The sequence below is a fragment of the Megalops cyprinoides genome, chromosome 17 (assembly GCF_013368585.1).
Source record: "Megalops cyprinoides isolate fMegCyp1 chromosome 17, fMegCyp1.pri, whole genome shotgun sequence".
Taxonomy (NCBI): Eukaryota; Metazoa; Chordata; class Actinopteri; order Elopiformes; family Megalopidae; genus Megalops; species Megalops cyprinoides.
In genome coordinates this window covers 18,067,862-18,093,599 of record NC_050599.1, presented here as the reverse complement: position 1 = coordinate 18,093,599, position 25,738 = coordinate 18,067,862, and the positions used below count along the sequence as shown (strand labels likewise).

The window sequence follows — 25,738 nt, the reverse complement described above, 5'->3', positions numbered from 1 at the left end:
AATGATGATGACATCATCACATGCATTTGAAAGGAGAACACCAGCCTCCCCTTGTTTCAGCCTACACAGACAATTTCTGTCAAAACAAAATAATCAGAGCTCATAATATTTTCCATCATTGTATCATTTACCTCATTGGTCACAGTTTAACCCTGGTCTCATTTGCTGTTTTCATATGTTGAGTCATTACTGCATTATCTTGTCCATATTGGCCACTTATTCATAGATGCTATTTATGTATATGGGTGGACAGGTGCAAATATCTGTGTACATCACAGTGTATCTACATTGTAACAGGTTTTATCATCATACCATTATCCTCCATCACACCATTGTCCTACATTGGTTTATTTTTGATTTCAGTTGGAACCCCAGGCATTGTTTAAAGCGTTTATGAATCAGCATTTTACTAACCATTTCCTGGCTGTGAGACTGTGGGACTGCTACATGGGAGGGGCATTCCTGAGCAAACATGCAGTACAAGCAAAAGAATGGATCTTGTTTTCAAACTCAGTGATCTATTCAGTTTAGGCTTCCAAAAATGTTATTGTCATGGTCAGGAGAGGGTAATGACTATTTGTTTGGTTAAATTTGAAAAATTCTGTAAGTTATTACTCAGATATGTAAAGGGACTGCATGTTAACATATACATTCCTATACACCCTTGAGGAAGAAGGAAGGAGATATGCTCTGTAGGTTTGCCGTGTAAAACTGTCCAGTTTTGGTGTACTATACTCAACACTGCAACATAGTGACAGTTTATTGTACATATTTCTTGTGTGATGGTTTTGTGGTGTTTTGTTTTCTCTCAGTCCCTGTATATACTTGTACATATTTCATAACCCACTTACTGTCTGCATGTTGGAAAATAAAACTGTTCTATGTGGGACTTGCATCCTCTCTCCTGCGCTGATTTACAACCTCCCATGGCCTTCATGGGACTACCTATGACAAGGCTAAACACGAGCCGGTGAGGAGTCTGAGAGTCGAACAAACCATGTAATAATATTGTTATAAATACAACCTCGAAACAGAATCCTATTTCAGAGTTGTAAAATTGATGTAGTTTATATTTAATTTCACTTAAGTATCAACAAGCTCAAACAATTCTGAGATCAATCTGGAAACATTTGAATGGAAAAGAGGTATGGAGTTGCTGTAATATAAGCATCTACAGTCTCTCTCTGCATAGGAATTCACAGATAACTTCAAGTTCAATGTAACTAAAAATGTGCTATGAGGCCTGGTCATGACGTAAAGAATTTCCACTTGCTGGGAAATAATCCATAGAATTCTGCTGTTTTCAGAAAGAGTGTTACCTCCAGCAATGTAAAATGGTACATGGTTTATGACAGCACAGTATAATCGAATTATATAGTGTTGCCTTACAGTCATGAATCCATCCAGTAGTCCAGAGTCTGGTTTGGGTGGAGCCTGCAGCCGCTCCATGGACCACTTCTCAATGATGGAAGAGACCTGGGCATTTTCAGTGTTGAGGACCCGAAATCCAGTCATGTTCACCCCACTATAGCGGTAAGACTCCATGTCCAGAGTAAACAGGTCCTGAAAAAGGAGGATTGGAGATCACCAAATAAATAATAAAACTCAGAGTATTGTGTATAAGTTTTTTTTGTTGTGTATTTGTGTATTTTTTATCATCTTCCCAGACCTCTGAAGTTCACTTAAGAACAATTTAATTTACAGTATATTAAACCAGCATCTCTGGTCAAAGCCGGCAGAAAATGAGCATATATATGTATATATAAATCACATATAATTGATTCATACACCCACTCTCCATTGTGGACATGTGGACATATTCAGACATATCTAAGGTAGGCTGATAGCTGCCTTTGTTGCAAAAGCATTCACAAAGTAGTACAGAGACTTTATTATTTGGAAATAAAAGCAAATCCCACCTATCAGACTGAATTTCACATAACAATGTCCACATTTCAACATGCTGATGTCTGTTGAACATAGATGAATGCATTTCACCTGTAGGGGGTGTGTCAAAGAGGCTAAATAACACTGTTCAAGGTCTTATTCAGATGAATAAAATATGACACATGAAGCAGCATGCCTTATTCGTTATGTAACTGGTTTCCCGAGGTAATGTCTGAACTCCATTTCCTCTGGGACACTGATGCAATTTTCATATATTTGTCTTCCCTCTTTCCCTCTGGTAAGACCACCTTTTGTAGTCCCTTTGTACTTTAGCATCAAAGCATCAGGAAGCATCAGGATTTTGATCATTGCATGAGTAAGAGAAATTTAAATATGAACTTACATTTACATGGTATCATCAAAATTACACAGGGGAGTTGATGGAATAGGTTGGGTTTGTATGAAACAATCCCTTGACCATGCTGCTCTGGTGTAGGATGAGAACCGACACAATGAGGAGAAAAGGCAACTAGATACTAATACTATGTTGTGGGCATCCATTTCCCTGTAATATGAGAGCCTAAGTCTTACAAGCAACTGCTAGCTATTACATGGTGTGTGGAAATGGAAAATGCGGTACATAGTTGACTAACACACGGAGACGGGACCTTTGGAAAAACACAACTTCAAGAAAGAAATGCAGGTGCAAAACTGAATAACTACTGATTGACAAATCAGGCTCACAACATCCAACAAAGCTGCATGCCCCTGACATCTCATGCGCTTTGATGCTTTGCCGAGATGCTGGTGGTCATCTGACAAACAAGGTTATACTACTTCTTTTGTATAAAACGAATGAATGGTAATGGATGCAATTATCATTTTTTTGAGAAGCGTTTCTTAAACTGCTCACCAGAGTTGTGAAGATGTAGTGGTAATACTCTGTCATCATTCCCATGGCCAGTGCCTATGTAAAGGAAACAGATTGTAAAGATTGTTTCGCTCTTTTCAATCCAGTGTCTGAAACAAAATCATCACTGGCACACCATATGAGGAATAGGACCTGTTCAAGAACTGGCAGTTCAAAACAACACAAGTAAAATTAACAAAAGCTCAAAAGGGTGTTGAATTTAGTGCATTCTCAATATTATTGTAAGCATCAAACTAAATGCAGTATGTAGCATCCACAACTACTGCAGTCAGCATTTCTAACATACAGCTAAGACCAAATATGAAGGAACTTTGTGACTTGAAGACATAGCTTTGTTCACTTGAATTAACAAAAATAACCCCTTTAGGGAAAAGAACTGCATAACTTGCTCTAACATGTAGTAGCATTCATCTAAAATTGAACAATGGAACAATTTTTAAGAACGCAAACCTACTGAGCATCCATCATTGGGAATCTATGTTGAGGAATGTACCTGGTAATTATGACTTTTGCAGAAAAAATATCGGCCGCCAGGACTAGATATGAGCAGATCATATTCTTTTTACCATTATGATGGGAGTCCTTGACCTTCATTACCAATCTGCGGTTCAGCAATTGATTAAAAGGCCTTTGAACACTCGGGTGAATCATGTTATCTTTAATATTTGATACACGTCTGATGAGGGTTGGGGGGGATGCTGCATTTAATTAACATCCACTCAAAAATACAATGATCTATTTTCTCCAAAGAACTAACTGAAATCTATATTTCTTCAGAAAATATCAAATAACCAATGGTTCTGCTTGGTGCATGAAGAGAGGAAAGAATCCAATCTTGAAAAGAAAGAGATTTTCTAAAGACTCAATCACTCAATAATTCATTCATGTCTCATGCCATGCACTCACGTATTTACTTTGCACTAGAAACATAAATTCACATTTATGGTAATTAATCCTTAAAATAAGCTTGTGCAGTAATTCTACAGTATTGAAATTACATACCCACTCTTTAATTATAGAAACACACTGCTATTGTCAAATAAAATAATCTTTTATCTCATTGCTCTCCACTGATGTCATTAATGAGGTTTCTGTCCTAGCTGTTGCTATACTCCACTGTCAATAATAGATTAATAATAGACTCCATATCGATTAATTAAGCTTTTCCAATTTTTAGAAATCTGCTTTGGACTATTAACTGAGAACATGTTTTTTTATATTGCTATAGGTTGTATAATTATTAAATGTAAATTTTCAAATTTAACTGGATTACTTGAGAAAAACGGGGATCAATGTCCTGGTGGTAAGAGTATGGACGCATTTATTTAGATTATTGCAGGACTGTTTTGTCAAATATATTTTAATTTTCTTAGTTTTCTAATATATTAATATATATTATATATAAATTCATTCAATTAATTAAAGGAATAAGTTTCATGTTAATAAATATTTTCTGATTTTTGTAATTAGTCAATATATATTTGAATGGATTTAAGATTCATTCTGTAGTGTACATTTGTTAGATTAAAACAAACGTCTTCCATTACATTGGTCATATTACTTGCATTTTCATGTAACAATAAATGCCCTGCATATTGCTTTGAAAGCCTGTAACATAGAACTAGATATTAAATAAAAGCATGCAAAGGTGGCAGATGAAAATTCTATTTTCACAGCATTCAGGTGTACCTGATCAATACCATCAGACAAAAATGTTAACGAATCACTGATAATTGAGATGTAGAGGCCCTCACCTGTTTGAGGATGCCAGCTGCCACCTCATGCCCGCAGTCGAAGATCACGTGGAACTCTTTTGCTCGTTTCATCTCCTTCAGCAGTGGTTTGGCATCTTTTGTTTCCGCAGTTAGCTGACGGATTTTCAGACGAATGTTGTATCGAGAGGGAGCCTTGATAAGCTCCTGCAACCGAATGAGTCCTGGACAGGGAAAGAGGAAATACCCTTAACATACCCGTGTAAAGAGTTGGTTCACTTGTGATGAGAATCATGGACCAAAAGAGACAAATGTTTCAGTGTTGGGGCATTGAAAGGGAAGCAAATATACTCAAAACAGCATTATAGCTCCTATACCACTGTATTAAAACCACCTCCTTCATTACTTGTTAATCTGATATAAAAATATCAGTCATATTTCCAAAATTGGGACTATGAATGCTCAGATAGCAATACCCTCAAAAGGGGTACAGGAATTCATTAATTTACAAATTCACACATTCACAAAACACACACAGAATAATTGCTGCTGTTGAACCCCATTCACATAAACCATATTTAGTGAAGGGCATTCAGGAAATCTTGGGCCAAGTTTTTTTCAGATCAAGGGTGAGGTTGGGGAGGATCAACATTTGTTTATGCATTCAACACCAACAACCTGATGAAATGGCTTTCAGGACAACAGTACTGCATGAATAACAGTAAAGGACACAAAAAAGACAGGACAACATTAAGACCTGACAAGCATTGAAGAGGGCCAAAATACATTTTTAAAATTTATTGGACAAAGCTTTACACAACAAGATAATTATGCTGGCCTCAATCCATTTTTCAGCCTCATCAGTTCAGTTTGCATTAAGTCTGCGTCTCTCTGTCCTGGCATGGGTGGAAAAGCAGCAAACTCACTGGGGAGTTGCAAGTCTGTTTGTTTTCATCTTTACTCAATGTGTCCTGACTTTCCCTTCTATCCATACCTAATTTGCCTTGGATGTTCCATCCATGCAAAACACAAAATGGGCTGGGAGGACCTAAGATACCACCAGTATCTCTGAGCACAGTGAGAGCAATGAGTTTGTCAACCTCATGCTCACAGGTATTATGAGTGAGATGTTTAAATGGAATGTGTCACAGAGTGGATCTCAGGGAGGAGAGGAGAGGAGAAGGTTCTGGGAAAAGTGGGGAAATTGCAAGGAACTAATACCTCAAATAGGCTGATTCCACCTGTATATTTCATGCCTGTTGTGTAGCAAACTGCACTTGAACAAAAGCTGTTTGGGCCACATCATATTGATAGTCCCATCATCCTTAGCTAGTTTTGAAAATAATCTTATGAGAAAAAGCCATTTTAAAAAGGCAAAAAAGGGAGTGTCTTGGATTTTTTGAAGGACCTTAGTTTTAAAGTACATGTAGTAAAAAAAAAAAAAAAAAAAACTACATGTAGTAGTAATGTCCACTTTCTTCTTTTGCATGTGTCAGACAAGTACTCACAGTCACGGATAAGGATTAATGAGTGAATGGAACTCTAAATAACCTCTGAAAATGTTGCTCCGCCATTGTTTGAATGTCAAACAAATGAAATAAAAATATAAGCATGGATGTTTTAAGGCCTGTTTAGAAAACCTGAGGCATTCATTCATTAGGACTAAACATGAAATATTCAGGTATCATCCTACTTTCCATGTTTCTTTATAAAATCAGGGCATTTGAAAGAACAATATGGTAGTCGCAGAAGAAATGAGAAAACCTGTGTTTGACCACCTCTAAAGAATTCAAGCACTGCTCATCTGTTTAACACAGTTAAGAGTGATTATTTAGGAACAGCCTGTCCTACATTTCAAATATAGTATCTAAAGCTCCTTGCCAAATTGTTCTGAATTGTTGTACTGCAGGAGTTTATTTCCAGCAAACAGGGGTAGCCAGTGAAACACCCTCAATAAAACAGAAAGAAGGACCCAAAGAGACACTGCTTTCTTAAACATCTAATCAGTATACACAGCCAGCTCCTGGGTTACTTTACTGCCATGCCACCAGTGCACCCATATATTGGCCGTGTGTGGAGAATTCAGGGATGAAATGATTTGGGAATAGGAACAGGAGAGAGAGATGGTTTGACGAATGAACATCCTGATTTCCAGTTGTGACTCAACTCTCCTCGACTGGTGACTTATAAACCCACACTCAGCTGGTGTGCCTAAATTATTGCCCCTGCAATAAAATGACAGCTCCAAACCACTAAGGAATGCAACTCAATCATGGAGAGAAGTGGAGCCTGCTCATTTATGCATTGCTGTAGAAGCACAGGATTTACAGTATCCAGTCGTGAGGAATTTATTGAAATAGATTACTCAAGCAGCCCAGGACTGCTTGGTATTTTCTGGCCTTCTCAGCAGACAGAAGCATAGCATAGGACACTTAATTCTCAGCTTGGAGAGGGTCATCCTAATTTGGTTTGGGCTGTTATATCATAAATTAAATATTCATGGTTCAGCTGCCAGGTGTTGCTTACCCGTGAAAGTATTGCCTTCCTAAGCCAAAGTCCAATCACAACAGCTAAGAGCTTTTGTCGGTCTGCCTTTCCCCACACTTGCAAAGAAGCATGTGTAACAAACAGGGCTGTTACCAATCTCATGTAAAAAGTAAGCATCGAATACATGGGCCAAATGTTGCTACCATGACCCTTTCCAGACAGATATGTCCAGGCTAGATATTTTCAAAACCACTTGTTAATGTTAATGTTATTGATGCACTATTAGGTAGACTTGACAGATTGTGCTCTGAGAAAACACAGAAATAAAATCCTGTCCATTGATGTTAATCATGCCCTTAACTTTTAGCCCTTGCCCTCAGCATGTGCAAGATGCTGATTAGCACAGTTACATAGTTGGTTAACATTCTAAAATTTACTACTAAATGTAAATAAACTAAATAATACTAAATGTAACTGATAGAATATAAAACCTATCAGTTTTTAATTAAAAATCACAAAGTAAAAACAATTAATTTTCTATCTATTTTTATAGTTCTGTCCTGCAACATGTACACCACAGCTTTTACTTTGATCCTTACCTTGAGGAGACAGAGACCTTGAGTTTTGGAAATATAATTCAACAGTTTTCCTCAAAAAACAGTAGAGCTTGCTAGCTAATTAACATTGCAAAGCTTGTATGTGTCCCCATGGTACAGATGCAATGTCTGAATTTTTATCTTAGTATTAAATGGGAGAAATTACTGTCTGATCTTATTGTACTGTTTTTCCGTGTCTCTAACGTAAAACTATTAAAATCTATATATAATTCATTTCTCAAACTAGACTTTGTATACATATCGTAAGAATGCTCTAAACATATGTCTATATCATGTTTCTCTCTCTGCAATAAAACCAAGAATACATGGTAATGTCCATTCTTAACAAAAGAATAAATTTGGACTGATTTTGTGTAATTTTAAACCTTATCAGTGCACGAGTGATCCTTTGTTTCATGTAAGGTACTACACACAACTGGCCATCACCTCTCTCACCTGTGCTGTCGTCATAGACCACCGTGACCATTTTCCACTTGAAGAAGTGAACCAGGTCCAGGATAGCCCGGCTGAGGGAGGTGAAGTCTGGGTACAGGCTGATGTAAAAGGAGTCCCTGTTATCAGAGACCTGATGCTTCCATTTGGTCTGGATATGGGGCACCCCCAGCGCGTTGCAAATGGACTGTACTGCATTGGCTGAGGAGCTGTGGGAGGGACCGAAGATGGCTGCCACGCCCAGGGACAGCTGATCACAGGCTGAAGAGGAGATAGAAGTCTGTCAATGGTGAGAAAAGAAAAGGGCAAACGTGCTAGTGGGTACTGTTCCAGCCGAGTCACTTATCTACATATATATTAATATTCGTGCGCGGTCTCCTGGAACCTCGTCATTTTTTCACAACATAATCTCATGCATGCCGCTAAAACTCAAGTCATTTATACCTGTTCACATTTTAAGACAGTCACAGTACATGGATGTGTACCTTCAATTTGTGTCATGAGGGTATGTATGTCCTGTGACATTTTCCCCTTGGCCATTTGGTCAGACTTTTAAAAAGGAAGCTTGTTCAGAAGACACCTTGTTTAATTTGTTTAAATGTTTGGGTTTTAAACCTTGTGACTGATTGGCCTGCTATCAGGCAGGATAGAACTGATTAGCTTGACCAGCTGATTGGCTGGTGAGAGATGGAGGATTGGCCTTAATGACTGATTCAAGTGATTAACTGGCCAGGGAGACTAATTGGACTTAATGATTGGTTTAAGAAGCTAACTGGCTGGCATTAGGGTCCTCCACTTTTGGGTCTCAATCAACCACTTATTCACCTTGGACAAGCTTCTACTTGGACAAGATTCTACACAGAATTATGGAGTATGGAGTAAGAAACACAAACAAATATTTGATTTGAAAAGAGAGTACACTCTTCTTATAGTTTGGATTCTCCAAATTAAAAAGTATCATTAGAAGAAAACATTCTCCCTGCTTCATCATTTCACTATATGACATGTAATTCATATAGAAATTGTATATATGAACTTGAATAGTGTATTACTGTACATAAATATATAAATTCTATTAATTCATAAGTAGTTTTTCATATAGCTGGAAATGGGGCTATATATCATCCTCTCACTTGCGAAACAATTATTCCATTGCAGTCCCTCAGGTCTCAATTAATCATTTAATTACCACAAATTGAGGGTATTGACATGAACATCAGCAGCGATGACACTATTGCGTATCAGATTCAGTCTTTTACCTGAGAAATGTAAAGAATGTGTCAATGTATGAAAATGTTTACATAACAGTGTATGAATGGTTTTGTACAGAATGGTTTTGTTTAGTTTAAAAAGAAAGTGAAATTGACCTTAAAATTAGTTCAATTTTTAGTTCAATGAGTTCAATTTAATTCAATTTTAGTTAAAATTTCCATATATAAACAATAGTGTAAAGCAAAAATAGATTAAGTTATTTGCAACAGGTGCATGTCAAATAAAACAAAAGGGGCATGTGAATGTCACATATACGACATAGTTGAATTCTAGTTTTCTAAATTTTGTAGCTAAATTGTGCCATTTCCAGTTCATTTGCAGTTTTCTCTTTAATGGATTGAATTTACTGTGTGAACACTAAGCTATATGACACATGAGCATATGAACATGGAAATATTTGGTGACAATATTTCTTTCAGATTTATCCCAGAATTCATCAGAAGATATTCCACTGCTATTCTCTTTTGCATAGTTTGTATCTGTCCAGTCTGGAATTACAATCCTTGTCACAACAAGAAATAGAACATAATGGAAGGGATTGCACATTCAGACTGCAAGAGTAAAGTCCTGACAGTCTGTGAGCTGATCTGTGAGCTGGTTGAGCTGGCTGACCATAATATGTTTTTTTTTCTCTCTCAATTGATTGGGTAGTAATATGCCTTTTCTGCAATCTTATTGAATGTTTAATTATATTGATAGTTATTAATTTATTGTATCTCGCTTTTGTCAGATCCTCAAATTTGTTGTAGGTTCTGTAGATTCTGACAACATTCTGTATGGCATTATACATCTTGAACATGTAGTTCACATTGTTTGATATAAACAGTTAAATTTTTTAAAATTGACTTCAAATGCATTTGAATATTTCATGATGCCATCTTCCACCAAAGTGTAATTTGAGAGCCAGAATAATCTCAAATCTTTCAAATCAGCCATGATTAATTGTCATTGTAAAACTAACAAAACATGAAAACGTGATTTTTCACATCTGTTGATTTATCAGTGACTACAGATATGCTCCTCAGAAGATATATTTTTTAAATTATTTTTTTATTTAAGTCTGGCTCAGTAAGGGGAACTGCCCTGCTGCTTATTACATGCTTGTTTAAAAATGCACATAATTTTACTGATCAACTTTTTCAAGGAAAATATTTAGGTACAGGTCATGTGGTAGTGAAAAAAATCTGGGACCTATACATAAGACCCCTAAATTACTGCTATTCTCTACAGAATTTTAGCTAATTACAAAAAAAAAAAAAACTGATAATTTGTCATTCATAAAATGGTCTGCAGCTACAGGAACATTCACGTTTCTGAGTCATTATCTACAACGAATTTTCACTCTTATTTAACTTCAGTTCTTTGCTGACAGTTTTCTTTCTCAGTACAATTAGTCCACACACACACACACACACACATCTGAAATGTAAATGAACACTACTATGTTGCTCAGATGAAGCAATACATAAACTTTTCTTCCCATAACTGATCTCAGAACACATAAACCTGTGTCAAAACAAAGACTACAAGTTGTCAGACTTTACCTTTTCTTGAAGCTTCAAAACTATCATAGATGTTTATCCGCTGTATATCGTATGTTAGTGTTGTGTTTGGCAGTAAAGTTCTGTTTCTGTTAATCGTGTTCAAAGCAAATTTAAAGGCCAGCTCCTCAGCTCCTGAAGGACCGCTTTCAATGGATTCAAATATTCCTCCTGGAAAACAAGAGAAGGAAACAAAAGGCTTAGCAGCAAAGTTCTCAACAATGGATTTATCAGTATAGTGTTCATGTCCACTTAAAATCACCATGGCACTTGTCACTAATCAGAATACCTGTTGAAAACCTTAATATATCGACCAATAGAAAGTAAATGTGTTGTCCTTGTATGTTAAGGAGAGGGTGTCGCAGTGTTTGAACATACAGAGGAGGCAGCTTTGGTTCAATTCATTTAGGGGTGGATGGATGGGTCTTCAGGGACCAACAGTGCAGCACTCTGTGGAAGGTGTTTTATTGGAGCTATTCCAATATTCATTGTGTTCTCTCTCTGGTCATTGGGACTCACCAGGCCATGAGATTAAGCTTCTTTTTTCCACTTTCATTTCCTTTAATGGTCCTCATGCCATCAAGCTGTTTGTTTATTGTAAACAGAATTCTAACATGTTTTAAACCTGTCACTCACATGCATCTGATATATTTCAATGTATGCATCTGTACACTATCAGCTTGCAGTTCATTACTTTTAATTAGATTTCTCCCCCAGGCTGTGTACTCACATGGAGTCAGCTACAGATATAAATCCTCTGGAGCAACACATGAAAAAAAAAAACCCTCAAACCATGCATATTCATTCTACTCAAAGCCTTGCATGCCCACTTTCAGTCCTCCGATACAGCACAACACTGGGTATTACTGTGTGGATTAACTGCTTGCCATGCTTCTTTAGAGAGCAGGAGAGGAGCGACTTGCAACAGTGAAAGTGTGTAACGTTTCCCATCATTCATACGCCTGCCCTGGGAGGCCCTTGTCGCATTCTGTAATGAAGCCAAAGGACTTAATGACTATCAGTGTAATGGGGCGTGCTGTAGAGAGAAGCCCATGGGTCCCTCTTACACAAACAGGAGATTTCCCACCGACGCCTTGCGCCATCAAGGTAGAACAATGCTGGAAGAGAGGGGTGATTTGATGAAACAGTCTGAGTAAAAACAAGAGAGACCACGGACTGTGAGCATGATGCTGATTGGAAGCCATTACATTTCTTTCTATGTGCCAGTTAATGTTCTTCATAAAGCCAGTGAAGGAGCAAGCTGATGAACTTGTTTGGGGAAAAAAAATGTGAATTACATTCTAGGCTATTTAAATTTAATGTTAACTGGACTTCACTCTGTGTTATTGGGGAGACTTCACTTGGATTTCATTTGAAATAGCATTTCATTGAGCTGTAACAGTACAAGATCACTCTATGGCTGTATCCATCTTCACAGTCTACGAGAGCAGTGTCTGTGCAGGGTCTCTCTCTATTTTTCTCTATCTGTAAAGTGCTGAATCTGGGAAAAAAAACACCCCATCAGGCAGATCTTCATATCATAAAATCATTTTGAAGAACCGATCAGGCAAAAACTCTCAAGGTACTCTTTATCGCAGCATTTTCAGGTTAGACTGTCGACATTTCAATGGAGCACTGACAGAAGTATTACTGTGCCTCTGGCATGGATGGCTGGAACGTTGCAAATCTACCATTCTACCAAGTTACTAATTCCTCTAAGAGCACCAGTGATTATTTAGAAACAAATCAAAATTGTCCTGCTAATTGTGTGACAGCAGCAGGAAGAGATGGCCAGAACACTGCGCTCTTAGCCGAAGCATCAAGGGTTTAAATCTCAGATGAATGGTGTAAAGTGACTCGAATGTTGAATGTGAATGTTTGCTCAGGCAGAATTAATCATAACCTTTTCATTCCATTCAACAATAACCATTGACAGCGGATCGGACTAGGTCAAATATAGAGAGTTAACTGGGCCCATGGAGATTCTTCCTGTTCTGAGTCTGTGGAGTTTGAACAAATTCATGGTCAGCGAGTTTCATTGAGCATTGAAGATCTCGAACGGATTAAATTACAACTCAGAGACACAACAAGCGGTTGCCAGCCAAGTGCATCACTGTGTGAAACGTGCTTTGATTCTCATTACTCAAGTGCACTCCCTCACAAGCACAGCACAGGGGATTATTTCTCAGAAATCATGATTGTTTTGGTGTATGCTCCTGTGCATGCGTGCATATGAATTAAAGCCCCGATGGTCAAAATGAGAGTGCCGTATTAGAAGACAAATCAGTGTTGTTTCAAACAATCTCCCAGGGAATTTCTGGTTTACTGATCATCTCATTCAATTATAACATTCGGCCTGTTTGTCATCGTTTGCAGCAAATTCTATTGAGGATCCAGTATCTACTTCATGCCTTCAAAGTAGGTGGAATATTAAGTCCAGGCACTTAAAAGATGAGTTGATCTAAAGATGAGGCATTGCACACCAGCTACAACTTGTGAATTAATGCTTCAAACCTTTATGAACCTTATGAAATAGGGAAAAAAATCCTAATAAAAATAAAAATACTGAGGCTAGTGGAAATTAAGCAAAGCCAATCAAACTGTCTGATTTTTTTTCCCCAGATTGTCATTGTGGGTTGCAGGTATGGGGTGGCTTTTATGACACATTTGGACATTTCAAAAATAAGAGAAAGCAAAGGATTGGGTTCTCCAAATTTATAAAAAGAGACAAATGCATTACTATGGAAAAACATGAGGACCCTGAATCAGAAAGTCCTGAGGCATAAGTAGCTGTCTTTCTTGATGGGAAAGCATTATCTGCTGTACCTTAGAGACAAGTAGCAACACACTTTATAATGGTAAAGAGTCCACCTTCTCCACTTGATAAATGACCCATTTATCAGGCAACAATACCTCAGTTTCCTGGGACGTATGTGTCCATGCATAATGATACGTTGAAGGGAATTATTTATGGTTAGTACCACTGGAAAAAAAGTCCCTTTGCCATCATCATCATCATCATCATCATCATTTTCTATGTTCTTTATAAATAAGTAAATCAAAAATGGAAAAAAAGTCTTTCTGATTTATCAAAGACAAGATTAAGCATGTAACGCGTATTAAAAAAGTCACATAAACTCGAAATTTAATGCCTGTTCAACACCTACATGCTGAATAGTAATGACTAACCAGGACCTTTCCATTAAGCATTCTTCCTGCACAGGTGGAAAGGCAGTTCATATTTCATATGTTGATTTCATGGAAACTTTGTTTTACTTTTAGGATTTTCACATAGGAGTACTGTATTATCTCTGAACCAAAGTGATGTTTAAGTGATCCCAGTCAGTGTGGATTAATTGTTTTCAATTTTAAAGGTGATGTTGCACTCTGATCCTGATTAGGATGTTGAATTAGTTTGAGACCTATGTGATGAGATGATTAATGGATGATTATGTGGCTCGGTGATAGTGGGCTGTGTTCCAGTAAATGCATTCCAGTTATCATCTGTGTTGTACTTTAGTCATTTTCTGATCCAACTACTCATTGAATAAACTGCTCTAGATAACTGACCAAAATTTCCTTAAAATCATATCTCAGAGGAGAAAGACCTTACTGGACTATCTGATAGGCTCTCCTCCCACTCGCACATTTCTTCACCATGCTCCCAAGCCTCATTACATCCACCTCACCTTTAGGCATTGTCTGCTAAGTAAATCAGCCAAATCGCCTGAATAGGTGTTAATGCTTTACATCTTTGCTGAATATTGATTCTTGGTGTAAACGCACATATTCCCATGTCCATTCCAATAGCATGCACATTTGTTTGATCATCATTATTCCCTTAGTAATGCTTCACCTCTTTGTATTGTCTTACTGCTCTATGTGTAGCCTGTTTTGGCCAGAATCTCAGTAGGTGAGTCATTGCAGCTTTGAGAAACACAATTATCCAAGGGGAAAACTACACCAAGGTGGGGGGGTGAACATATGAATATAGGATTTAATAATAAATATGGAGTCATACAGAGTTAATGGCTTGCCTGCTGCCTATATGTCATTGCATCGTGCTGCATTGACACACCAACATGTTTTATTTTTGTCAGACACAATGCATGAAACCAAATTGACTACATCCCCAGCCCTACTAAACTCATTTTACTTCCTCTTTGTGCTGTCTCCTGCAGTAATAACACAGTATGCCTGAGTAAATAGCAGCTCCTATGGAATTTCCATAAAAAATATTGGAATAATAATGTTACTGCAATGCCAGGGGCCTGCATGAAAAGAGATGACCCATGTTACCCTTATGTTTAAACATTTGTACAGAAACTCTGTTATAAGTTAAACTGACATTGTTGACGCTATTTAAACATCGCCTATCTATTTAAATGCCAGATGCCCTCAGTAACACTACCCACAGGTCCATCCCCGGGGTCCTCTCCTCAGTGAAATAATTGGGATAGGGAAGACAGAATGACTCCTGAATGAGGCGTAACTGTTAGACACATATCTTTCTGTAAGAATGGTGTAATAGTGTTGTACTGAATGTCTGACAGTGGCATTATTCAATATTACTGCTTTCTTTCAGTGAAGCTCAGCTTGTCTGTGTATATTGTTCATGGTATCCTCTGAACCCTGACATTTTATACCAATTTAACACAGGCAAAGACATGGGCCACAGGGCCAAAATGCACATCTGTGATGACAGCCAGTCCAAACATTGCCTCCATCTCCAATTAAATGACCTCTCAAGCACCATGTACTCAGAGAGACCTCATCTCCCCTATGCAGGTACAAGGAGTCATTTGCAGAGATTAAGGGCTGTGTCTGTGAAACTTGCTGCCATTACAGGGTGGGCTTATTCCTATTACTTTGGGAATTTGATGTCATCCTTGACTTGGTGTGGCTTATAGTGCTGAATATGCAGAAAGAATTAAGTCTAAGCCTGTCCTCTCTGTGAAAGGGAGCAGTCTACTCCTGGCACCATTACTGTGAATGCTGGACCTCAAAAGAGCTAATATATAGTGCTAGGGAGTGTGATCTAAAATTGAAGCATTGCAAGTCACCCAAGATTACTGCATATATAAAACAAACAAATGGGCAAAAAAATAATGACATGTGCTTTAAAAGTGGTAATGGGCTTTATGTCAATAGCATGGCTACTGCCACATTTAAACCTGTCAAAGAAATTAAATCCTTTCTCCACATGTTACAGAATAGCCCTAATGAGGAACAGTGATAAAACACCAGTGCTGGGAAGCAGTACTTTCATAGCAGAGCCATTATAATCATTCAGCACCTAATTATAATTCATGGCATTCCACCGCAAGTTCCATTTCTTTCTCATTTATTGGCCCTTTACAAGTTACACAACATAGGCAAAGACAGATTTTCTAGATACCATTCTATACTAAGCTCTTTATACTCCAAGCTCTCCTTGCTGACACCTTCTGCTTTACAAACAAAAAATTTGTTGTTGTTCTTTGTTTTCCCCCCTACATCGATCACTTTTTATTATTATTATTTTTTATTTTTGTTTTTATTTGAGTTATTATCAGGACAACCTTGTAATCTGTCCAATACTATGACAGTATGTTCAGGTATTAGTATAGGTTATGGGTATATAATTATACACAAGCTTGTGTATAATACTAAAAACACACAAATATAGAATACAGTAAATCCAACACACATGGGCAAGCTAAGTCAACTCAGTGTTGATAGGTGTTTATATTGGGGTCCCACGGAAGTGTTTTTACCTTTGTGTTGTCATTGACAGATTGAATTTCCTCATAGTGTAACAACTCTTTTCAGTCATTTAGTCACCTTAAGCACACGTAACATACAGAACCATCATTTTTACAACCCTCTGGTTTCTTTCTTTCTCGTCTACTTACTAGACAGCACTCATCCACCCGATAATATCAATATCAAGGCAAGAATAATTACCAACATCCCTTCAGGATACCAACTTGTGAATTCAGAACTTGTGCAGATGGCCCACCAAATACAAGTAATCTCTTGCATGTAACCATAAATGTGGAACTGAAAATCATGCCAAAATATTCCATTTCCTTCTAGAAATCCATTTCTCAAGGTTGATTCTTTTGGATATTTTTCACAGGTCTAAAATAAAGCTAACACAAAGTCCCACTGACATAATGCTGATTGCTTACACATCACTGGAGTGGGTTGACTCCATAATGCTGAGATAATGAGGCAGACAGGGAATCCCTCTCTACTTGTATAACATGCCACCATGCTGTAGGACATGTGACACATCTAAAACTCATGGCAAGGGCTCCATTAATTATTCAGAGGAATTCTCTGAACATAAAATACCCTGGAACCCTTTTTTAGATGAATCGTATGATGATGTCAGTAGCCCTCTCTTCTCCAAACAAAATGCATACAACTTTGTCACAAGCATGAGAGTAAATGCTTGCTGTACTTTCTTCTAGCAGGTTCTTCCCTGGAACTCTTTTAAACATTAATCTTATGATGCTGTCAGTAACTCTCTCCTCTCCAACTTAAGTGCATACAACCTTGTCAGGAGCATGAGAGTTTGATGCTCGCTGAACTTTCTAGTAGCGGATTCTTCCCTTTAATAGTTATGAACTAAGCAAGTTATGAACAAAGCATTAATTTGAATGCGGTTAGAGAAGATTGCTTTGTTGTATGGAAATAAGCCATTTGTCCCTTAGTGAGCGGTCATGGCTGTTTCATGTGGTATTTTAATTAATTCAGCAGTCATATAAAATTCTTTAATTGTTGTATGGAAATAAGCCATTTGTCCCTTAGTGAGCGGTCATGGCTGTTTCATGTGGTATTTTAATTAATTCAGCAGTCATATAAAATTCGTTAAAATTCTGCCAGAAACAAAAAAATAGAAATTTGGTAACCTCTTGCCTGTCAGTGCCTATTTTCCAAAAGATGGCATTGTGAAGTAGTGATAATGGATCAGGGATTGTAACCACAAAGTTGGGAGGTTCAGTTGAAATGCTGCTGCTATACCCTTGAACAAGGCCAGTATGTAAATTGCGTAAGTAAATATCTAGCTTCATAAATGGCTAGTTAGTACAATATAAATTACGTAAGTCACCTTGGATAAGGGCATCCACTGGACAATTAAATAGACATTATAACACTAACAGGTTTGACCCACAGGATGTGCTTTGATTCTGTTCATGTGGTCTACTGCAGATAAAAAACAGTATGTCTCCCTCTGGATAATGATACATGAGGCAAGCATGATGCCAAATGACTTGATGCTCTCCAGCGAGAGGAAACCTAACAAGCACAGCAGTGTGATTTTACATGTCCATTATGACAAACTACACTGCAGTATCAACAAGTGATCCTTTGTGTCTAATCAGTGACTTGCTGAAGGTCTTACCCAATAAATGAAAGGCTGGAATCTTTTTCTTTTGCAAGTGAATGGTGAGGTAGCACCTTGCGTTTAGATATCAGAAAGGATGATCAGTTGCATCAGAATGGAGCGATGGTTTTGGTTTCAATGCATTGCTATGTCACACAGTAACAAACACTCAATCTGACTCAAACATTTCTCAAAACACACCTTTTGTTCCTCTTAAGCAAAAATTAGGTGAGGCTGTGCTTCAAACTGAGTACCACTGTCCCATACTGCAAAATATTTCTATTTTCATTTACATTTTATCACTTAGCAGATGTGCTTATCCAGAATGACTTATAAGGTGTGAGGGCATTTAATGTCATTAACATTTTTTGACATCCAGCAGATGCTCTTTTCCAGTGTGACGTACAAGATGTAAGTACATTTACCATTACATTTACATCCAGCAGATGCCCTTATCCAGAGAGATGTACAAGATGTGAGTATATTTAAGGTTACATTTACATTTTTGTCATCCAGCAGATGCTCTTATCAAGAGTGACTCCCAAAGTTAAGCTCGACGTGCATTCAACAAAACAACATGAAAAACTACAAAAAGACACCACCATCCTTGCATGACATATGCATATATATATCCACACCATCCACACATGATTCAACATAATACCAAGACCCTGAAGTAAAACTTCCACATATAATGGATGGGATTAGATGCACATAGTTAATTAACAATCACAATATGGGAGAGTAATTTGACAGGGCCTCCACCAGTGGGTTTCCGCAACAGACTCTCGTAAATAGACCTTTATCTTTGTATGACAAGGCTGAGATAAAGCTAAAAAAAAAACCAAAAAAAAAACCACCATGACCACTATATGATTGTACATGAATCCCTGCAGTGCTATCCAACACACAGTTAAAATACTCATACTCATAATACTCATTTTACCACAAAAACAGCAAGCGATGAAAGTGGTATTTCAATGTGTTGAAGCTTTATTGTATTGTTATTGATGTGGACATGGGATTATTGTGATGCAGATGTGTGTTCCAGCACTGGTCCTGCCCACAACTGTTTATGATAATAGACAAGAATCATAAAAACACAACAAAAATGCTGCCCCTACAACAGCTGCCAAAGTAGACACCCTGGGGCCATCCCACAGCTTTAGAGATGAATTCTCACTTCTCCTCACGGCTTTTCACTGATTCCTCCATGACACTCATCAAGACAAGGAAGAGATGTGAGGAAAAAAGAAAGAGGCCTAACACAGTGTGGGAAATAGAATGTCATTGTTCAGTTAAACTTTGACAATTCAGCATGACATTTAACAGGAATCCCTTCCCTCTTCAATGCAGAGTTCATTTTATCAGCACGGAATGTATGGAATGGGTCAGTTTGACTATATTGCTGGCAAAATATTTCATCCATAAAATGAAACTTGCTATAAAAAGCCAATTCATTTATGTGTTCATGAGTGTTTAAGGAAAATGTAAAATACTATATCACCTCTTCACAAACTATTTGGAGTGAAAAATCCAGGTGCATGCAATTGTTGTCCAATTATAATTTATCTGTATTATGATTTGTCATAGTATTTTGGCTGCTTATATGTTGTATACATGTTTTTTATATTTCTGTAGTAGGTTGTGGGAGTTTACATAGATCCTTGAAAAACTCCATTGGAGGAGACAATTGGGGAAATGTCTTGTTTCTTCCACATGTCTCCTATGGAACTGGAACCATCCGTAATGTGGCGACCAAGTATCGATTTCTGGGTCACAGAGGATGCAAGGATGTATGAATCAAGGAAACTACACAATCTAGCACTTTTTGGATGCAGCCCCAATGTGTGTGTGTTTTTTTTTTTTAATTGAGCCCTAATTTGTATTGTGTGCCCACTCAGCTGAGGATAAAGTTCAGTCTTCAGGAGGAGGTCTAACCCTGCAGAACCAGAATCAATAGTATCTCCTGCATCAGTGTTTCTGACCCAAATGTCCTGCAGCCCAGCCAGGCAGAAGCCTGTGCACAGTAAATCAGCCATGAGACAGCATTTGACTTTGGCTGCCACAGGAGGAGTGTCGAGCAATCTCATCCACCTTCACCCAACGTGCTCCCATGACCCAATACCTCATTAGTACCATCCCACTCTTGGCGCAGAATTCATTTTTAATAACAACACTGGAGATCCCTCTGCTTAAAACAAAGATGCAATGTAAAGATCTTTTCATTTAGATGTTATGCCTATAGGAGCAAACAGTATTATTTTAAATACATGATGATGTATTGTGCTTGTCTTTCTACCATAATTTGCTATGGTGTTCTAATTTTGTATTTTTCAGCTGATAAAAGACATGCATGCGGTTTTGCTTTTAACATAAAATCTGAATACACTCATTTCACCTGCAAACTGAATGACAAACTGTGTGCTAAATCTCTATTACACTGTTACACTGAGTGCTGTTTGTACGTTAAATGATTAAAATAAAATGTTACAAATGTGTGGTGAATTTTAATGGTATCTTTTTTTTTTTGGTTGCGGGAAAAATTGACATGAGCATGACTAGTATTTTTTTATTACGTGGTGAATTATGTTTCATATCTGATTCACTTGGCACTTCAAATGACCAGACACAGCTGTGAAACAGTGTGTTCTCTAGTTACTGCTTCCACATTTCTGAAAGTGGCATTTGCAGGTGACAGATGGTGACCTCATCTCACTGCTCCCTCTCTCTCCAGAATGATCTTTATTAAGGCTTAAACAAGTGTGAGTGATGCTAATTTCCAGCCACGGGCGGAATGCAAACAAGCTGATCCGGTGCCCTGTAAGGTGCTGGTCCACCATATGGAGGGCATTCTCCTCGACAGAATGAGGTGCCCGCTTACTAAATATACGGGTACGACAGGGAACAGCCCTGGGCCTCCACCAAATCTTCCTCTCACCTTCCCCCATCTGTTTGTGATCTGCACTGCACCTGGAGGAAGCCTCCACCTGTTCTTTCTCCAAATATCCATTGCTCCAAACTTAAATGGATCTTGTTCTAGCAGGTTCTAGCCAGTCTCAGACAGCTTAATGAGGAATTGTATTTACATTTGTCACTTAGCAGACCCTCTTATCCAGACGGACTTACCTAGAATTACCCAGCCAACTTGTACATTGTTAGTTAAATGGATATGTGTATTTTAAACTCTATTATGAAACAATAAACAGTACAATCAACAAATAAGTTAAACAATGAAATGTGTGATCACAGCGTCACCTGTGTTTGGCAAACGGCACTGATTTTAGTGATCAGATATTGCGGATCATGTTGATAGATGGCATCGATCCTTACCAACATAACTATCATTCTAAGAATTGCTGATATCAAGATGAGATACCAAACAATTCACAAGACTCAAATGATTATTTCACTCAAAAATCATACAGTTAAAGATACTGGTAGGCCTACAGCTTTATCTGTAAAATGCATGTACATACATATGCAGAGTTATTTTACAAAGCAAGTTTACTGACAAGCCTTTACTAACACTGACGGTGACAGAGGTCAAGTATTCATTTCTCCAGTTGGTATTTGGAGAACTTCTTGGACAGAGAGCATAATTAACATGCAGGAAAGGCTTACCTTTGAATTAGCGTTGTTTAAAAACAACTAATGTGTATGGCAGCATCCTTGCTGATGAACATTTTTTCAAATTAAATAAGCATTGATATTTTTGTCTAGAATTTGTTAATTATAAGAAAGCAAGGTGCAAGGCTGCATTTTTTTGCTTAATTAGTTGTAGTATATCGGATTATGATGCATTTAATAACAAGACTCAGAATCTTTCTCAAGTGAATCTCTTATAAACCACAGAATCCCACTTCTAACAGCTCTCTGAGCTGCATAAAGGTGTCTGCAAAATAAATCAATAATGTAATTCACCAGATTAATCCGGCCTGACAGATAACAAACTCTACAATTAATGCTTTACAGTATATAGGTATATCATTAAAGAACTATCATTTAGAGGAGCTGCATACTTCAGTAGACAACTTCAGCATTTAGCCATTGGCTCAATATCAGATAGAACAGCCTATGCAATTTTTCCCCACCTCAGCAATCACTACCTCACTGTATACTTTGCCATTTCCCATGAACCATGAAGAACTTTGTCCTGATCATTCTTCTGATAATAATTAAATATACTAATGGTAATGCTTAATAAATTTTCTTTACCCAGGGTGACTGAAATATCTTAATCTCTTTTGTTGTTTTGGGGGATAAACAATATATTTATTAATTTTATTTTAATTTAATTTAATTTTCACATGTTATCTATTTATACACCTGGATATGAACTGCAGCAAGGCAACAACAGTGGTACCTAAATCATTATGCAGGACCGTAGGTTTCTGGCTACAGTTTCAGTTCTCTAATGATCAAAGTTGACTGTTACCAATGTGCAAGGGTGGGAGGGTGATGGGTACATTAGAATGAATTGAAGGCTGTGGGAAACGAAGGCTGTGTTTGGCGTGGGGGTGGGGGTCTTATTAAGGCTCAGTGGGATGCAGAGAACAAGAGAGGTCGACAAGCAGGAACCAATCACAGGATACTTTTCCTGCTGCTGCACTACTATAGAATCAGGTTCAGACTGCCACTGATATCAAGGTCTTGCCTTACAGATGTTGGTTGCGCTGGGAGTGGGAAATCATTGTCGCATATTCATTTGCTCACTTGTTTACATGCAGAAAGCCGCCTCTGGACTCACGCCCCTGAGAGATGAGCTTGGAGAAATGAGCTTGAGGAAGTGTGTTTGCACAAAAACTGACCTCTAAATCTTCAATTGGCTTTGTAACATTCAGGGACCCTTGTCTGTCACATTCCGTTCCCGCGCTGAGGGCGGATCTGTTTATGGGACAAATGATGACAGGGTCATGTTACAGAGGACGCCTCGTGGGGCCTGGGTGACTGGTGCGGGTGTCATCGCACTATCCGCGACCGCAGTCACCGCCGGCTAGAAACTATTTAAGGGTCAGCAGAGGCGAAAAGAAGAGAAACTCAATTTAGAGAACAAATGGATAGCCTATTATCTCTGAAATAATGAGTCCTGCGTTGTGTATTCTCAAAAATGACCTCTGAAAAGGAAAGCGTCAGCCTCAGGCAAACAGCCATCCTCTTCTGTCCCGTTACAGTTGTGAATCACCTCAGTGGTGTGCCAGCTCAGACCGAATGCTGCCCTTGATGTGGGGGTCTGCGATGGGGGGGCAGCTACCACATGCTCCACCACAGGGCAGAGGAGATACATATATACACACATACTGTGTAATCCTTACCGCAAGGTCAACTGTAGAAAACATGATAATGGTCATCCATTACACTGTGCTTCTCTCTGCAGTAGGCTGCTACCACTGTGGTTCTGCAAGGCTGTTGCTGAGCAACCATTGAAGCTTTCATTGGCTTCAGCACCTTGGTGTGCATGTCAGTGCTGAGATATGGTGCCTGTCCATAAGAAGGCTCACTCTCCCACTTTAATAGGAGACTTTAAAAAAGGCCACAGAGGCTAATGGTCAATAGTTGTGTTTCAAACCACAGGCTGAGGTTTGTGTAAAATAACAGAAGCAAATATTTGACTACATATAATTCACAAACTTAAATGTGGTGCCTAATTACTCTTTACAACGGATATGTTTTTCTGAATAATTCAGAATTTCAGTCAATCAAATCAAGCATATTTTATTTGACGTGGCACCCCTCACAGGATAATTGTCTCGGTGCTTCACAGATAACAAACATTCACTACTGGGCAACCATTAATCAATTACTTAACCACTATTTGGGCTTTTTCATGGTATTCTGCCACGAATTTTGTAAATGTAATCCCATGGTGTTGTAGTTTTGAAATTTTCTGTTTATCTGCTCTTACAGAGTCCAGCTTGATTGTGCAGGAGAAACTCAGAGTATTTGTCTGTGTTTTAGCACAAAAATTACTTTTTTGTTGTTTTCTTGGTAGGGAATGGGGGAGGGTAAAAAGGGGGCAAGGTCAGGTAGCTGCTGGGTAAAAGCTGAAATTTTATATTATTGACAGAAAATCCTGGCTGTACATTACCCTCTAGTGTGAGACCCAATCTACCAGCCGGTGTGATATAAACCACCGTCTCCATTTCCTCACACAAGTTCTCCATTATCACCTCACTGGTATCTCGTTGTGTGTTAGACAGTATGATCTGATGACACTGACAACAACTGAACAAATTCCAAAAAACATGACAGTGGTACGAGATTTGGATGTCAATAAACATCTGACTAGACAACTGAAAATGCAACATCAACCAGGAAATTAGAAGGCTGGATGATTGCTATCACTTCCCTCTGGTTCTGGTTAATGATAATGATGTTTCCAGAAGACATTCGCGTGAAACAACAAGCCAAGGGCAACGCTCTCCACCATTGAATTAATGGCTGAATCGTAACTGAAAACAGCTCTGGCACCACTAACATAAATTTGTTGGATATGTGTGTTCCACTTAACCAGTCAGAGCCGCAGAGAATTCTTCCTCTAGAATATGGCTCTGTTCCAACCTGCAAACAGACACATTCAACTGTCTGACTTTTTCACCGTCTCATTCCACCAACAGCACTAGCCATGATAGATAAAGCTGAAGAAGAAAACTTAATTCACTGTCATCAGACATTATAACCAAACTTTCCCCAAGCTCACACCATTTTAGAAACAGAGCAACCCACTCTTTGCACATATGAGCCACTGACTCTTTGAATGATTTTTCTAATCTCACTCTCTCTGGCCTCATGGCTCAGTACCTTCTTAAATATTCTCTGAGTACATGGTTCAGAGGACCAGTGATTAGTGTCTGACACCATGGACCAGTATGCTGGGGGTTTACAGGGCCTGAACTACCACTGAGTATTGCTCGTTGTCTTGCTTTAGCCTGCTAAGCCATTTTGAAGGGTCTTGGTAATGGCACAGGTGATATTATCTCCTCTTGGATGTCCAGGGGCTGTTTGAAAGGTCAGCTAAGGCCCTTCCAGACTTTAATAAGACCTCTTTCTCCATTAAAACTTCAAACAAGCATATTATGTCATGCATATTACTTTTGCAAGACTAAAATCAATTCTACATTCATTCACAGAGTGGTAAGTTTCCTCAGAACACATCTGAGTCCTAGATTATTTAAACAGCACTGTCATCAGTGTCTTGACAAATTGGTGAAACGCGCTGTTGTACTGACCTGGATAATACTGTGACAGGAACAGGCTATGCCCAGTGCAGAATGTATTGTGAAATTTGAACCCAAACACAAATATAATTTTTAAATAAAATATTTGAAATATCTCAGAAACAGCAGTGAAACATTTGGATGTGTGTCCACAAATTCCAACTACACAAAAAAAAAATCACCCGAAGGAAGTGGACACTTCATATGGCTGAAACATGGGCATTAGCTGAAGGACCTACGACACAACCATCTTGGTTCAGAAAGATG

The 25,738-nt window shown here is 38.2% G+C and overlaps 1 protein-coding gene across 1 annotated transcript in view; it reads right to left on the bottom strand.

The window, feature by feature from the left end:
• The window catches only part of LOC118791743 (glutamate receptor ionotropic, kainate 2-like), a 78,054-nt gene that overhangs the window by 41,800 nt on the left and 10,516 nt on the right, over positions 1-25,738 (bottom strand). Inside the window, exons 2-6 of the mRNA XM_036549168.1 lie at positions 10,883-11,050; positions 8,070-8,327; positions 4,573-4,754; positions 2,801-2,854; positions 1,390-1,563 (exon numbers count right to left, since the gene is read on the bottom strand). Coding sequence (XP_036405061.1) covers positions 1,390-1,563; positions 2,801-2,854; positions 4,573-4,754; positions 8,070-8,327; positions 10,883-11,050 — 836 coding nt within the window. The remainder of the gene's footprint in view (positions 1-1,389; positions 1,564-2,800; positions 2,855-4,572; positions 4,755-8,069; positions 8,328-10,882; positions 11,051-25,738) is intronic.